This window comes from Equus quagga, chromosome 5 (genome assembly GCF_021613505.1).
Source record: "Equus quagga isolate Etosha38 chromosome 5, UCLA_HA_Equagga_1.0, whole genome shotgun sequence".
Taxonomy (NCBI): domain Eukaryota; kingdom Metazoa; phylum Chordata; class Mammalia; order Perissodactyla; family Equidae; genus Equus; species Equus quagga.
In genome coordinates this window covers 104,327,300-104,344,771 of record NC_060271.1, presented here as the reverse complement: position 1 = coordinate 104,344,771, position 17,472 = coordinate 104,327,300, and the positions used below count along the sequence as shown (strand labels likewise).

The 17,472-nt window shown below is 39.2% G+C and overlaps 1 protein-coding gene across 2 annotated transcripts in view; it reads left to right on the top strand.

Moving 5' to 3' along the window:
• Nucleotides 1-1,032: 1,032 nt before the first annotated feature.
• The window catches only part of EML4 (EMAP like 4), a 156,920-nt gene continuing 140,480 nt past the window's right edge, over nucleotides 1,033-17,472 (top strand). For both annotated transcript variants that reach the window (XM_046661412.1, XM_046661411.1), the window contains exon 1: nucleotides 1,033-1,310. In XM_046661412.1, coding sequence (XP_046517368.1) covers nucleotides 1,286-1,310 — 25 coding nt within the window. In that variant the 5' untranslated portion in view covers nucleotides 1,033-1,285. The remainder of the gene's footprint in view (nucleotides 1,311-17,472) is intronic.

The window sequence follows — 17,472 nt, the reverse complement described above, 5'->3', positions numbered from 1 at the left end:
ATTTATTTCCAGACCACCTTACAGTTCTCCTCTTTAACTCTTACTCTGATCCACACAACTAAGTGCCAGAAAGGACTTTGGAAACCACAAGAAGGTCTTTAGAAGGATGGTGCATAGGGATGAGTGAAGGAGAGAGGAGGAAGATGAAGTCTACATATACTTAGATGTTTTGGTTACAAGTCCAGTCCTTTTGGCAAATGAGTAAAGCGAGGCCCAAGTAAGTTTACTGAGTTGACATTCACCTATTGAGTCACAGAGAGTTGGGCCCAGAACTCCGGCTTACTTCATTTCGATCCTGTTATAGTTTTCCAGTAGGCAGTCGATCTGCCCAGGGGTCCCTTTGCATCCCTGGTGGCAAGAACACCAGAGGGAGTAAAGAAGCCTGGGTTCTAGCTCTGCTTCTACCAGGCTCCATGACCTGGGGCTTTCTATGTCCTCCTTGAAAGGGAGGCAAGATGAGCTCTTGGGTCCTGCCCAGCACTAACATTCCTTGCTTCTGGTCTGTCTTGGGCTCTGTGGCTATGGCAGTGCTGGCCCTGAGCTAGCTAGTCAAGGAGACTCGCCCCCATCTGTCCCTCACCCGACTGGGGCAGAGGAAGAACCCGGGGAAGAAGGGATCCTTCCCTACACTTGGTTGCCTCTTTAACGTTCTTGTAGGACACACGGGGTAACCATCTCCTGTTAGCACGGACTCCAGCTCTGCTGGGCCTCAGCGGGCTCCCTAGGGGCTGCGAGGAAAGAGAATCCTTCCAAGCTCCAGGGATTCCAGGCCGGAGGCCACCCCTTAGCCCCACCCACTCGGAACCAGCTTCAAGACCCAAATCCCAGGACCTCGCAGGCTCACTGCGCAAGCGCAGGGACTAGTCCGCCGTGAGGCGGGCGGAATCCGAGGCCCCGACAAGGTGAGAGGGAATGGTCGGCAAGCCCCCGCCTCCGTGTCGTCACGTGGGAGGCGGAGTCGGAAGCGTGACGGCGTGCGCGGGGGCGGAGCCACCGCTGCGCGCGGGCGCGGGGGCGGGGCGCGGCGCGGCGCTCGCGGCTGCTGCCTGGGGAGGGAGGCCGGGCAGGCGGCGGAGCGGCGCGGCTCTCAACCTGACGGAGAAGTGGGCCGGGCAGCCGCGGCTAACTGCCCCGGGGGGACGGACGGACGAGGGAGGCGGGGGCTGGAAGCCGAGCCGGGCGACCGAAAGAGCGAGCGGGTCAGGCTCAGCGTCGGCCACTCTGTCGGTCTGCTGAATGAAGTGCCCGCCCCGCTGAGCCCCGAGCCCGGAGCTTTCCCCGCAAGATGGACGGTTTCGCCGGCAGCCTCGGTGAGTTCGGCTGGGGAGTCCCCCGTCGCGTGTGCAGGGTGGAAGCCTTGTTCCCTCCACGCACAGCCCAGGCCCTGCTCTCCACCCTGCCCCTCGGGATGGCAGGAACTCCACTGCACATGTTCCCCTCGAGGCTGCCGCCCCTCTGCTGGCTCCGGTGGATCAGCCCCTCCCCCCATGCCCTGCCCTCCTCAGCAAGACCCTCCCTTCCTCCCAGCACCCCCTTCAGTGCGGGGCCCTCCTTCCCCCATAGTGGGAACCCCTGCTCCCAGAGAGGCCCGCAGTAGCTGGTACACCCCTCCCGGTACACTCACTCCCCCCACCCGTCTTCAGGGTGGGGGACACCCCTTTTTCAAAGCCTGACCCCTCCTCAGGGTACAACATTCCTCCCCCTTTCCACATAGCGAGCTCTCTCTCACGGTGAGGACACCCCTTACCCACGCAGGAGGCTTTCTTTTCGTGTAGGGACCCCCCCCCATTCCTTCTTCAGGAAGGGGGCACCCCCGCCCCCGTCTTCACTTTAAATTTGGAAACTTTTAAGTATCTCTCGGAGTAACTGATAACTTCCCTTCACTCCCTGCACTTCTCTGAACATTTTTCAATGGTGGAGAGAACCAGAAGCACTGAAGCATCACTTGCTTAACACAGGAAAGGGAGAGGTGCGTCTGTGTTGGGGGACCCTCTTTAAGAGAAGAGTGAAAGCAGAAGTATTTTCTGGCTCTGCGAGCATGCTGGGGAGAGGTAATCCTGCCCAGTGAATCCATAGGAAAGGGGGCCTCTGTCAGGGAAAGAAAGGATTCTCCATTTTTGGAATATGTTGTCTTTGTGGAATGGAGAAAGGGAATAGGTTGTTAAGTAGGCTGAAGTATCCTTTCAGTGTGGCCTTTCACCCGAATAAAGGTAGTAAATTTTGTAACTGGCTAAGGGAATCATGACTTGAGGCTGGTGCTCGGTGCCCCATAACCTGTGTCTGGAATTACTATTCTTTGAGGCCGTATGAAATCTGGTTACTGTAAAGATTGAGCTCAACTGGAATGATGGTGAGAGAAACAGTTTCTACTTTGGCTCATACTCAGTTATGTGATACCTGCTGCTGGATTTTTATTTTGAGTATTTTATATGGAGGTAGCTTGTATTCATACCCCTTTCTTTTGTACTTCTTGATGATAAATCCCTAGTTGGTTAAGCTTCATGGATCAGTGCATGATCTGGCCATAGGCTATACTTTATTCAGACGTGTTGGGATTAGGTGGATTTTTTAAAACTCTAAAGTAAAGGAGTAAGTTGAAGAGCAATGGACTCATTATAGGTATTAAATAGTAAAAACCATAATTTTGGCCCTCACTTTCTTTAGGAAGAAAAAAACACATATATGAGTGCCTTCAGAGTGGAAATCCTAAAATAGGAGGCAACTGAGTGTTAGTCTTTCCTCCCCAAAGGCACCTGTTGTCCATTATCTAACCTTTGATGTATTCTAAGTCCTTACATAGCGAGGTGGTTTCATTCTTGGGCTCCTTTTAAAGAGGCATCAACTTTTCACTGCTTTTTTTTTAGCTTCATGCTTGGATTTATTCGCCAATCATATTGGACTGAAAGACTTGTCCTATATGTTCACAAAGGGGTGATCATATACTACAGTGAAAATTGAGTGTCTTGGGGCATGTTGTGGGGCTGACATATCTTTGCACTATTGGCTCCTCATTCTATAGGAATCACTACTCACAGTAGAATCAGCTGTTGGTTCGCAGGACTTCTAGAAGGCTTGCAGAAGCTTCATCTTCTGGGTTTTGAAGGAGTCTGTCTCACCAATTAGGGGCTCTTAAGTTTATTTTAAAACAGTGGATATGCCTTGTTAAGTAACTTTATTATCCCTTCTTATCCAATTCATGAGGCAACTCATATGAGAGACTGAAAGATGAAGATGAATTCCAGTTGGGGCTCCCACTTTTCACAGAGTGTTATAACTGACCCTAATGTTGAATTTTTTAAAATTCGTTTAATGTCATCCTTTGGGTGGTACGTTGATGAGAGTTTTCTTTAGATAGGGTGTTGATCAGGAACAGGGGAGATGCATGTCTCTAAAGAAAGGGACCTGTGTCAGCAGAGAGGGAAAGAAATGGTTCCTGGCAGTATTTCTGGAGCTGCTCCTGATGAAGATACTTCTCAGGAGGAGCTCTGTGCTTTCTCTTTCTGTCCCCCCTTGTAAGAGTAAAACTAGGCCCCATCTTAATTGAAACCTTAAAGGGTTGGGGATGGAGGAGGGGTGGTGCTGGTATATTTTACTGGTAGCCTTTAAGCAGAGCTGTGCTCAGCTCTTGCCAAATTGCTTGTTTCTGTTCCCTGCAGTTCATTAGTCTAGAGCTTAGAGTTACATTGGTTTTTATTTTATCATCATGAGAGCCATGAATGTAAAGGCAAACACTTGTATTCTAGTAGATGTTTAAAAACTTTTTTTTAACCAAACAAGAATTCAAAACATCTGAAGTTCTTCTGGGGTCACATTTATTGAAGGCATTTATTCTCAAGGAAGTGTACTTGTGTATCTCTTTTTATATACTAGATGAGTTCTTGAAAAAAATGTGAGAAAAGTACATTTTTATGTGCAGAAAAGTTGAGTGCTTTATAAACAGAATGATTCTGGAGAAGCTGATTAAGGGAATTTTATGGTGAATCATTTTGTAAAGTGAAAAACTTTTGAAATTCAAACTACCCTTAATTGTTGAGTGTTTAGATAAGCAAAACACTCTATTATGTGCATTTTATAAGATGTCTGATGGCAGGTAAAACTGTGTGTGTAGTGGTTTTTGAAGTTATTGGGAGGAGTGTTAAGTGATTGGCTGTGTTATATGTGTCACATTGAAATTATATACCTGTTGTATTACTTTTATGTAAAAACAACTAAAGGATACTTTTAATCTCTGTAGCTGATGAATTTCAGGCAACTTGGCTGGCAGGTGCTTGTACTCTGGAATTTCCCTCAGGCCTAGTATCTTTTAGTTCACAAATTATGGTAATTAAAAAAGGCAGCACTTTGGAAACAATTTTTTTGAAACTTAGTTGGGGGAAAATATCCTAAACAATCTATCTTGATGTCCTGCCTCTAAATCACTATCTACGTATACACATACACATGTACAAGATGTGTATACTGTATATGTTTAAATCTCAGGTCTATGTGCAGAAGTGGGAAACTATTGACACAACTTTTCTTATTGATTTTAATAATGCAGGGGTTAAGTGCCTTTCGTGCTTAGTCTTTTTAGCATCTCTTTTTCGTAATAAGTGTTTTAATTTTAAGAGTTTTATCTTAGAATTAGCCTAGAGGTTAGTCAGTGTTTACAGTTTAAAGAAAGCATATACTTAACCATGCCAGTTTTAACTTTCTCTGCTCTGGACTCTGAAAGATTAAAAAAATACCAAAATAAAACTCAAAAACTTTTTAAAGAAACGTTGTAGTGAATGAAATTGTAGAGTTAGTATATATAAGAAACGTAGCATTTCGGGTGCAGGGAATATGAATAAGTAGTAGCAGTATGCTTCAATTTATGAAATATTTTAAGAAAACAATCTTTTTAACATCACAATATTAACCTGTAATTTCTCATCTCATATATACTCTTGCTTTTTTAAAGGAACACTGCAGTATATGATTTTTAAATGTTAATCTAGGCTAAAGCATTCTTTATATATTCACATAAAAGTGTTTCTCATGTAATAACATTTGGTTAATTTCTTCTTAACTTTTAATTTCTTATTGGTTGTCTTTTGAAGGGCTTAAGATAGGCTTAAGTTATATAAGATGATGTGAGTCATAACTCTTAAATGGTTACTACAGCATCTATAACATGAGTTAGCTAGAGTATTTCTTAACATGTATGTGGATTAACACCTATTTTGTGACCACTTCTGTGCTTGGTTGTTCTCATGGGAAGGACAAATAGGAGACATGCTTCTTGCCCTTTAGGAACTTACTGTCTGGTTTTAAATAGATATCTAGAGATGTTTAAGCATAAGTAAAGTACCAGAAATGGGAGTAGGTGGAAGCACCATTTAGGATGCTGTGCTATGAATCAAGCGTGTAACTTCTGAGAAAGAACATTTGGAGATTGCTAAATTTATCTTTATAGAGCCTGGCTTTTTAAAACAATGAAATAATTTATTCAGCAGTCCAAATATTAGAGAATAATATTACTGGACCTTTTTCTGCCTTATGTTTAAGTTGAATAACATAGGAAAAATACTATATTCATTTTCTATATGTAAGTCCATTTCTATAACATGAAAACTTCAATGTTCATAAGGAATTTGAGAAGAACATTTTGATTTTTAAATAGATGGATTCTAAGAATTTGAAAAGTCTAAGGAAATAATCTACTTGAAGTATTACCTCAGTGTGGAAGATTCCCAAATCTATTTCTACAGCTGTGTGTGATATCTTATCCTATAATTTTAGCTGTCTCAGACTATTATAATGCCTTAACTTTGTATATTACTGTGTAGTTTACAAAAAGCTTTATCTTATATAATCTGCATACTAACCTGGGGAGAGAAGAAATTATTCCCCTTTTATAGATGAGGAAATTGAGGTTCAGAGAGTTTGCGATTTTTTTAAAATTGTTTGAATCCAGCTCTAACCCCCCTTTTTTTGGTGGGGGGGCCTGACTTGTCAGGTTTGTATCCATATTATTTTAAATAATAAAAATACAATGCAAAAGAAGAAAGAAAATTGTCTTTTCTCTAGCTCATCTGTATGCAACTGATGTTGATGTATTGGTTTTAGTCTCTTCCTATGTCTAGTTTTTTACATTGTTAAAATCATACTATAGATATAATTTTGCATTCTGGTGTTTTCAGTGGATCCCAACCTTTTTTTTTTTTTTTTCACTTTAACTCAGATTTTTCCGATGGAATCCAGTGTTCTTTTTCCTACCCCATTACTGACTTCATAACCCACTGGTCTCAAACCTAACATACCTGAATCTGAACTACTCTTCCTCTAAATCAGCTTCTTTTCCTGATTTTCCACTGTCTTTTCTGTATTTTCCAGTCTTGAAATCTCAGAACCATGTTTGATTCCTTGCCATTTTTGCCTCCCACGTTAAAATCTCTTCTAAGACTTGTCAATTCTTGTCACCTTTTCTCATCCTTTACTTTCCTTTTCCACCATCACAGTTCAAATACTTATTATTCCCTCTTTGGATTATTGTGTAGCCTCCAGAACCTCCACCTGTCCAATTTACTTTGTAAAGAGGGGCCCTTCAGATTAATCTTCCTAAAGCAGTGCTTTGTACTATTCATTCTCTCAGATCACTTCATTGCCTTAATGACTAAATTCAAACACGTTAGCCTGTTCTCAGGGTCCTCCTTTATCTCCTTCTACTGTCTTAGCATGTTCTGGCCAAAATGACCCATTTCTTGTTTCCCAAATTGAGTTGGCACTTTTTCATCCCTGTGACTGTTCTCAGTATCCTTCAAGGCTCAAGTCAAATAGTGTCTCCTTTCTAAACACCCTTCCTTATTTGTTCCCTTTCATTCCCAGCCAGAATTCACCCTTGAACTTTTAACATGGGAGTGTTCTTAGGGCACTTATCACAGAATACCTTTTCTTGTAAGGTAGAAATAATTATTACAAGTCCTAAAATTATTATGTCTTATTTCTCCAGCCAAATTATAAACTTGTAGAAGGCTGACACTCTCCTGTCTTTGAAATCTCATGGCAGAGTAGTGGAGATTTCATGATCCAGTAAAATTTGGGGGAAATAAAAATTAGAGGACCAGTATATGACTGGCAACTTACAGCCTTCGCTTTACCCATTGTTTCATAAAAGAAATCACTTTTGAAGACCAAAAAATTATCATAGACAATCTCAGAATGCAGTCCTTTAAAAAATTAAATAACGTGGGGCTGGCCTGATGGCGTAGTGGTTAAGTTAGCGTCCTCTGCTTCTGCGTCCCAGAGTTTGCGGGTTTGGATCCTAGGTGCAGACCTACACATTGCTCATCAGGCCATGCTGTGGCAGCATCCCACATACAAAGTAGAGGAGCATTGGTGCAGATGTTAGCTTAGCGACAATCTTCCTCAAGCAAAAAGAGTTGGCAACAGATGTTAGCCCAGGGCTCATCTTCCTCACCAAAAAAAATAAAAATAAAAAAATAAAGAACTCATTATGTTGTTCTTATTTTTCTCATCTCAGCTGAAATGAGTGAAAACTTTGCTCTAGACTTTGTTGAGAATCTGATAAAGAGCTCTGGGCCAGGTTCTAGGGTAGTATTTTTCAAGTGCATGTCTTGTGCATGACCTATTATTATGGAGTTAGAAATCAATTTATTTGGTGTCAAGACCAACATTAAAGAGAATAAAGGAGGAGGAAAGGAAGGAAGATTATAAATACTGGTTTGTTAGTGCTCTCATGTCCTTTCCAACTCTTAGCGACCTTGTGTACAGCAGAGCGGAATCCTGCCTGGTCTTTTTGTGCCATCTTCTCATCTTCCAGCACTATATCAGATAGTGCTCCTATGCTGTTCATAGGGTTTTCCTGGCCAATGTTCCGGAAGTGGGTGGCCAGGTCTTCCTAGTCTATCTTAGTCTGGAAGCTCCACTGAAACCTGTCCACAATGGGTGACCCTGCTGATGTTTGAAATACTGGTGGCATAGCTTTCAGCATCACAGCAGCATGTGACTGCCACAGTATGACAACCGACAGATGGATGGTGTGGTTCCCTGACCAGGAAACAACCCAGGCTGTGGCCGTGAGAACACCAAATCTTAAGCACTAGACCACCACAGCTGGCTGAAGGTCAATGTTTCACATGATACTGTGTCAAGAAACTTTTTTTTTTTTTTTTTTGCTGAGAAAGATAAGCCCTGACCTAACATCTGTGCCAGACTTCCTCCGCTTTTTATGTGGGTCACTGCCACAGCATGGTTGACAGGTGTAGGTCCAAGCCTGCAAATGTGGGCCTCCAAAGCAGAGCACACTGAACTTAACCAGTAGGCCATGGGGCCAGCCCCTAGAAACTTTTCTTTTTTGGTGAGGAAGATTGGCCCTGAGCTAACATCCATTGCCAATTTTCCTCTTTTTGCTGAGGAAGATTAGCCCTGAGCTAACATCTGTGCCCATCTTCCTCTGTTTTGTATATGGGAGGCTGCCGCAACATGGCTTGATGAGCAGTGCGTAGGGATCTGAACCTGCAAACCCTGGGCCGCCAAAGTAGAGCGCATGAACTTAACCACTATGCCACCAAGCCAGCCCTAGAAGTTTTTAATTTTACTTTTAGATAGTTGCCTCAGCTTGCAGTGTAAAATTTATTTCTTACTATGGGTCACAATCAGATGAAAGATAGGAGTAGTGGCTAATCCATATTTTTGAGAGACTAGCTGGGAAGGCTGACATATACATGAAAAGGTGGATGAACAATCAGAAGTAGTTATAATGAATTATGTGCTGTTTTCAAAAAGTTTTTAGAATCTGAGTATAATGATTGGAATTTAGTTAAGAGCAGCAAAAGTATATCTATAGTTCTAGAATTAGTATAATTCAGGCAAACTCAGTATGTAGAAATGTCGTTTTGTAAAACTGATAGGCTAGAATGTATTATTTGCAAAAAGGATTATTTTTGCTAAAGGAGTCACCATATTGTTTTTTTTTTTAGCTTTCCTGATGAAATTGTCTGTGTCTTGACTGGTTCTCCACCTCATTGACTGTTTAAGATCTATCCAGTGTTTAAGGCATGGCTCAAGTACATTTTATTTTCCAGAAACTACACCTGATTATTCTGATCTTGCACTCCCATTGCACTACAGTGCTGCTAAAGTGGAGGAGACTGAGCACTTACACCTAAGGGATCTGGGAGTCTAGCCAAAAGTTGGAGTCTATTTAACTTAACAAGTCATATGATTATTTTGGTTCAGATAGGAATCATTGATAGATGCTAAATCTAGGGGGATATTTTGATGAGGAGCAGAATGTTTGCATGGTCTGAAATATCTCTCTATATATTGCTTATTAGTTGCAAGGGGAAAAAAATAGTAGCTCTATACACATCACTTATGTAGTTCTCCAGCCAGGAATGTGTAACCTGAATCTAACATCTTATTGTTTAAAAGGATAGGGAGACTGTACTTTTTTTTTTTGAATGTTAATGTTATAAAGACAAAAACTGTGGAAATGTTCCAGATTAAAGGAGACTAAAGAGACATGGCAACTATTTGTAATACCTGATCCTAGATTGGATCATGTATGAGAGGGAAAATGCTGTAAAGGATGTTATTGGATCACTTGACAAAATTGGAATATGCATGGAAGTTTAGATAAAAGTGTATCAGTGTTAAATTACTGAAGTTCATAACTGTCCGAAGGTTGCATAAGGGAATATTTGCATTTAGGAAATACGCATTGAAGTTTTTAGGGATAAAGGGCCATGGTATATGTAACTTACTCTCAAATGGTTCAGAAAAAATTATGAGATATGTGTTTTATATGTAGATATGCATAGCCATATCTGTATTCTATATATATGTGTGTGTCTATAGAGAAAAGGAGGGAAGGAGGACGAGAGTATGTTCATATGCAAATAAAGCAAATGAGTAAAAATAGGTGAATTTGGTAAAAGCTATGTAGATGGTCTTTGTACTATTCTTGTTCTTACAGCTTTTCTGTACACTTGAAATTGTTTTCAAAAGAAAAGTTTTAAAAAATCATGTCAACTTTGCATTCTACTCCATAATATAGCATTTTAAAAATATAGAAATATCTTCTTTCCCAGAAAATTCCAGGCAAACTCTTGGGATAAAACTGCGGCTCCAAGAGTATGTTCCATGTATATCATGTGGTTTCCTTTTATCCCTAGGCCTCAGTTTGACAAACATGCCTCTGGACCAGAAGCAGCTGTGGTTCAAATTTAGCCGACAGACAGTTTTCTTTGGCCCTTTTGAGTGTTTTTAAAATTGGGAATTTCACATAAAAATCTGCATCTTTGGTTTCTCTTGAAAAATGGAATGGTCTTGCCACGCTAGGCTTGTATTCCCACTAAGTGGGGCGTCAGGTAAGCAGCCTGAGTCCCTACCTTACATCTGGCTTGTTTCAAGTATTTACTTTATTACCTGGTCTCTATAGGAGTGTGTTTGCAGCCTTTAACCAGCCCAGGAGGTGGTGGGGGTGTCTGTCTTCTTTATGCTCATAACCGTTTGAGAATTAAGTTGCTAAACTGATGCCCTGTGACCTGCTAACATTTGAGTGTGTGTAGCCTGTAAATAGGGACATTCTCCTATATAACCATACTAAAAAAGTGTGGGAATTAATAAATCCAAGAAAATCAGGAAATTAATTTTGATACGTTACCACTAATTCTCAGACCCATTCAAGTTTTGCTAATTGTCTTAATAATGTGTTTTGTAGCAAAAGGATCCAATTCAGAATCAAATGTTGGATTTAGTTGTCAGGTCTCTAGTCTCCCTCAATCTGGAACAGTTCCTTAGGTTTCATGACCTTGATACTTTGCAAGATTACAGGCCAGTTTTGTAAAATGTCCCTAAATTTGATGTTTTCTCTTAATTGATTGTATATCTTTGGCTCAACTGCCACAGAAGTGAACCTGTGTTTTGTCTCATGTATTCTATCAGGTGGCACACAGTTTTGATTTGTCCCATTACTAGTGATGTCTGTTTTGATCATTTTATTAAGGTGGTGTCTGCCAGGCTTCTCCACTGTAAAATTACTTTTTTTAAGTTTGTAACTAATAATTATTTTGTAGGAGGTGCTTTGAAACTTTGTAAATACTCTGTTCCTCATCAGACCTTCAATTTATTGGTTTATTTATATCAGAATGGACTCAAGTATCCTATTTTTTTAGTGGGTTATAATCCGTTACTGTTCATTTTGATTCTCATGTTGGCCCCGTTTTGGCTAATAGGTGCCCATTCATGCTGGCTTCTGCATTCTTTTGACGTGTTCCCATCATTCTTTGAGGTCTTTCTTGCTTTTTGACACAATGAGGTGATTCAGGTGCACAATTCAGCCCATAATAACGTATGTATATATTTTATATAATTTTAAGTGGGGTTCAGGTTTGAATTAAGTCATTTTAAATTAGCAGACATTTTTTATGGTTCTTTAGTAGTTTTGTAACTACATAATATGTTATCTTACAGTTAAAAATTGTGTTAAATACATGGACTAGACCATTAATAGAAATTAGTTTGAAGGTGTTTGTTGTCAGTGGGAAGTCATTCAGGATTCTATTTCTTATTATCCTGTCTCTATATTTAAACAATCAGCAGTTGTCTAAGAGCAAGGTACTGTTAGGTGGTGTATGTGTGAGGGAGATTGGGCAAAAGAAAACTTAGGTTAGCAGCAAAATCAACCATGTTTTTTTCCACTTAAAATATTGTAATCATTTTTCCTTCTCAGCTAGTATAAATATAAACTTTAATGCATTGTATTCCATTATTTGGACATCTGGTCTTCTTAAGCTGTGTATATAGAACATAATTTAACTTATTCTTGATGACTGATGGTGGTTATTATGAGCATTAAACATTGTTCTGTGCTGTAATGCAGTAGTGCCTTCAAGAGCTATTTGTGTAGGGCTTTTTGCTCCATGCACTAAATGACTCTAGACAGTTATAATTGTCTTACTTGCTGTTGCTTTTCAGTTGGTGTCAGTGTGCTTTACCCTTTCCTCTCTTGTTTTGTTATTTAAAAAAACCTCACCCGCAGTCCTGATCCTAGTGGGCTTTGCTAGCTTCCTTGTTTTCTGATGTGACTAGATGTTCAACTTTTCTTTTACACTTTCTGCTCCAATTGTGCAATCAGCTATTTCTCTAAGAAGTTGTAGTTCCTTTTGGCATGAAATGGTATTCCAGGCTCTAGAGCTGCTCATTGTTACTGGATTGGTTATTGTTCCTAGTCTAGCCTTTCTTTTGATTTCCAGTTTTAAATCTACTGTGGGCTGGAAACCCAGATAACAAAGCTGGTTTAACTTATATAAGGATTGTTTTGAACCTCAAAAAAGAAGACCATCAAGGCCTGTGCATATTTAAGTTGTATGCTGTAGTACCTACAGAGACAGGGTCATACCTAATAAATATTGCTAATGTTGGTGGTATGTGAATAACAGGATACCAGATGTTCCCCAGAGTAAAATAATAGACTTCTGAATGAGGCCTTTAATAAATGCATTAGCTTTTAGTTCACAAACTAGATGATATGTATATGTTTTAAATTATAGACCATTTCTCCTCCCTGTATTTTCTTTTGTTAAGATTATCTTTCTTGGGGCTGGCACTGTGGCGTAGCGGTTAATTTCATGCGCTCCACTTTGGTGGCCCAGGGTTCACTGGTTCAGATCCTGCGCTCGGACCTATGCAGCACTTATCAAGCCATGCTGTGGCAGGCATCCCACATATAAAGTAGAGGAAGATGGGCACAGAAGATTAGCTCAGGGCTAATCTTCCTCCAAAAAAAAAAATTTGTTTCTTTTGTGTGTTCTGTTGTTGTCGTTAAGATAAATCTCTGGGTCAGTGAGATGTTAGAATATTAGAGAGTCAAATTATACTGTGTTATCTTATATTCTATAATAAGAATGTACTTCTTTTTTTCTTTTAAAAATTTTTTTCTAGAGAATATACTTTTCCTGACTTTCCAGAATTGATGACTTCCTAAAGTTGAGATGACTTCCTGTTTTAAAACAGAACTATTTAGTGTTGATATGTGACATTTTTCCCTAAATCATTTTTTACTCTTGCATACTGGTCTTTAAGTGACATGGCAGAGTGAATAACAAAATTTGTTTGCATTTTTCTTTGAGCCACTTGTTCCAGAAAAGTGTCACAACTGACTTCTGTTGATGAGTGAGCAGGAGGTTTTTCTTTTGTTTTAACTCTGAAGGATATCCTGTTTTCAGTTTAGTTGAGGCATACCCTTTGATTTTCTTTGACTGCTTTGAGTACTTCTTGGCATTCATCTTATTTCTTTAATCCTGATTAAATGTGGATTATGATTAGTATGGATGTGTTTTTGGCACAAACAATTTTTTCTCAATTTTTGAGATCTAGTGTTGTGGATTATTTGAGATAACATATCGGGAAACAAAGTTTAGAATAAAGAGAGATGATTGGCAGAGTAATCAGTATTTGACTTTGTTTCTTGAAATTTTTATTTGTGAATGTTTGTGAATGAGATTTAATGATTATATGCACACCGAAATTTGTACACTGTGAAAGTCCTTATCTTAGTTATTAGTACATACATGGGGCTAAGGTTATGGATTTGAGTCTTACATAGGCCACTTTTTTTGTGTTTCCTGTTCATAAACACGTTCATTAAGTAAATAGGTTTTGCTTATCCTCTTTGGATAACACTCTTTGCTAAGTGCAGTGAAAAATGGGTGAATGAGACACTCGAAATCCCTGCTTTCATGAAGCTTACCATTCTGTGGGGGATTCAGGCAATATTTATTCAGGAAATATTTATTGAATGCTTGGTATGTGCTCAGCACCCTTCCAGCTGTGAACAAAGCCCTTAAGAAGCTTATAGTGTAGAGTTGTAAAATACAGTGTAATAAGAATGGTGATGGTGAAGTATAGGAAGCATTGGAAACATGGAGGGCTACCTTAAGCCTCTACCATCCTGCCTTTTACACATTTTTTCAAATGCATGTCTTTGTTTTAGGGTGTAAGCAGAAAAATAGAGGTCAGGTCATAATGGCCCTGCCAGCTCTTGGAAACAGCTTAAAGGAATGTGTTTTTTTTCCCTACTCCATACACCTGAGAAAGTGACAAACTACCAGTAGAGCTCACTTTGGTTGCAATTTTCAACCTATGTGGGGGGCCATTGTCAGCTCTGCTCTCCTGGTATTACCTTAATTTACGGCAGTGAATTCAATAACTTATATCCTCTCTCAGTTACCTATGTAAGTGGTAGTTTTCTAAGATATTTGCTTTTTCTATGTCTTTGATGGAGTATGAGTCCTGTGATCAAGTCTATGATCTGTGGTATACTTGTTTAGGAAATAATCATTGATGCTGTAGTTTATTTCAATAAATTTGGTTCACATGGAAATATTTTTGGAAGGGGATAGCAGAGCAAAGGCACTGTCATTTATTCATCTGTGATTTCAGGAACTTTGTCAGATGCTTTACATAAGTTAACTGTAATAACTTTTATAAAGGACCAAAAAGTCTTAATTTCAGCTTTAAAAAAATACTCTGAAGGGTAACTGTTAAGTAGATTGAAGCAAACTGAACCTGTTATTACAGCCCTTCATATGGGGATGATGATTATAGTATTATCTGTGACAGCTTTTTGTTAACTGAAATTACTGTAGCTCTCAGAATGAAAATCTAACAATTCAATAAATAATTATTCAGCAACTGCTACACACCAGGAATTGTCTTCATATTGGGAATATATCAGTGAACAAAAGAAAGAAAAATCTAAGCTTGTTTTCTAGTGGGGGAGATAGACAACTAAACAATTTCCGTTAAATTATTCACTCTTGGGATGTCAGTGACTCCTATATAGACATTGATGTCTGTGTTATCAATTATAAACATGCTATCCTTTTTTCAGATAGATGGTGATATAACCTGAATAGGGTTTGGTTGTGCCAGATAAGCTTAGAGAAAAGTAATCTTGGAGATGCAAAAACAGGTAGGTACAACATTGACAGCTGTGCTAAGGCTACTTTGTTATCGTACCTCTTAGTCACTGTATCTGATTTTATGATAGGGTTGTGGAATATATGTACTTTCTCAGATGTCCATTCTCAGATTCTTAATTTGTCTTTTTGTTTGATCATTCATATTTAAGGTTTTGTTGTTTAGTATAGTATTTTTATATGTTTGGACATGTATTCCTTTCAGTTTTAATATTTCTTCTTGTGTAAGATTTTAATTGTATTTCTGTAAAATCTTTTATTTTTTTTTCAGATTAATTACTATAAGTCACTGTTTATCAACCTGGATTCAGGACCCCTATTCACTTACCAAGGAGAATTCCCAGGATGCTGTGGAAGTCTCCAGACAGCTGTTTGTGGGTGGTGGTGATGGTAGAGACAAACAGTGGGTTGTGTGACCAGGATGAGGTCACCTCTTTGACCTTCTGGCCCTCTTTCTTTCCGGACTTTAACACCTATTTTGGTACTTCAAGCTGTTTGGGCTATTTGCTGTGCTCTGAACAGTTGTTTGGTAGTAACACCTATAAGATAAGGCTAGATGTTTTTTGGATGAGACTCACAGGGGTTTGACTATGTCATAGCAACAAAAATGTTTCGGTAGTTTGAAAACCTTTGCTGTAGTTTTTAGTGTTCTGATCCACTTTACGCAATTGTTTTAATATCTAGAAATTAATGTCTTAGCATTTGATTTTTTCCCTACTCTCATTTAACCAGTATATGGTCACCAGATTATTCTTTCAATACAACAGCATTTTATTGTCACTCTCCAGCTTAAAAACTTTTATTGTTTCCAGTTTCTATGAGATAAACTCTTAGCTTGGTATCCAAGCTTACCCACCACCTGCCTCCACTTACCTTTTCAGCCTCACCCCTTACCACTTCTCTTTTTGGGGGGAATCTTTTGTGGATACTCTCAGTATCACTTTTCTTGCCTCATTTCTTGCTAGTGTGTTTCTTTTTATACCATTTATTATTTTATATATTATATATATATATATATATATGATATTGACAGACTTGCCACGTACCCTAGGAAAAATTAGGGAATTTGAAAACCAACGGATAAGATAAAGGCACATTCCTAACAGTTCTATGAGAAAGTGTCTTTAGAGCAAAGCTTCGAGAATCATTTTCTCACCTGCTCATTAATCTGTTCCTGCCTCTCATCACTGACATTTTGTGTAACTTGGATAAGCCAATCTGCTGTTTTGTCAGACTTCATTGGACTTCTTTAAAACTGAGTCTATTCTGTTCCTTTGGGAATTTGTCTGACATTTGTTATCAAATAAAATACATTATTGATAGCAAATTCAAGATTGTTGTATTGGCAGTATTTAGCTCAGGGCTATTCTTCCTCCAAAAAAAAAAATTCTAATTGTGAGTGCCTCTGGTTGTGCTGTGTGGGACACTGCCTCAACATGGTCTGATGAGTGGTGCCATGTCTGCACCCAGGATCCGAACCGGTGAAACCCCAGGCCATCAAAGTAGAGCTCACTAACTTAACCACTCAGCCACGGGGCCAGCCCCGAGATTTCAGGTCTTTAAAAATCAGCTTTATTGAGCCGTGCTTTACTTAGGATAAAATATGCTAATTTTAAATGTACAATGGATCTTGAAAAACTTGTATAGTTGTATATCTACTACCACAATCAAGATATAGAACATTTCAGTTACTCCAAAAAGTTCCCTTGTACTGCTTTGCAGTCAGTCCCTTCCCTCTACCACCCCATTACTGGCAACCACTGATCTGTTTTCTATCACTGTATTTTGGCTTTTCAAGAATTTCATATAATTGGAATCTTACAATCTGTGGACTTTTATGCTTTTCACTTAGCATAGTGCTTTTGAGATTCATTCATGTTGTGTGTTTCAGTAGTTTGTTCCTTTTTATTAGTGAGTAACATTTTTTTGTATGAATACTCCACAGTTAGTTTCTCCACTCGTCAGATGATGGACATTTCAGTTGTTACCAGTTTTTGGCTATTATGAATAAAGCTGCTATGAACATTGAAATGCATGTCTCCCCATGGCCCCTACAACCAATAATGTACTTTCTTACTCTATGGATTTGCCTGTCTGGGGCTCATTTTTTAAAAATTGGGTTGTTTTGTCTTATTATTAAGTTTTGAGAGTTCTTCAGTTACTCTGAATAGAAGTCCTTTATCGGTTGTATGTTCTTCTAGTCTGTGGCTTAACTTTTCATTTACTTAACCACCGGTGTCTTTTGAAGAGTGAAAGCTTTTTATTTTGATGAAATCCAGCTTATCAGTTTATTTTGATGAAGTTCAATTTATCATTTGTTCCCTTTGTAGTGTATACTTTTTGTGTCCTGTTTAAGAAATTTTTGCCTAACCCAAGATCACAAAGATTCTAAAAGAAAACTCTATTTCCTCTAATCACAACACTTCTGACACCAAATGTGAGGGTTTTCAGGCACTTCTGGCTAACTACCTGGAGTTAGTGCAGATCCTACAGATTAAGGATT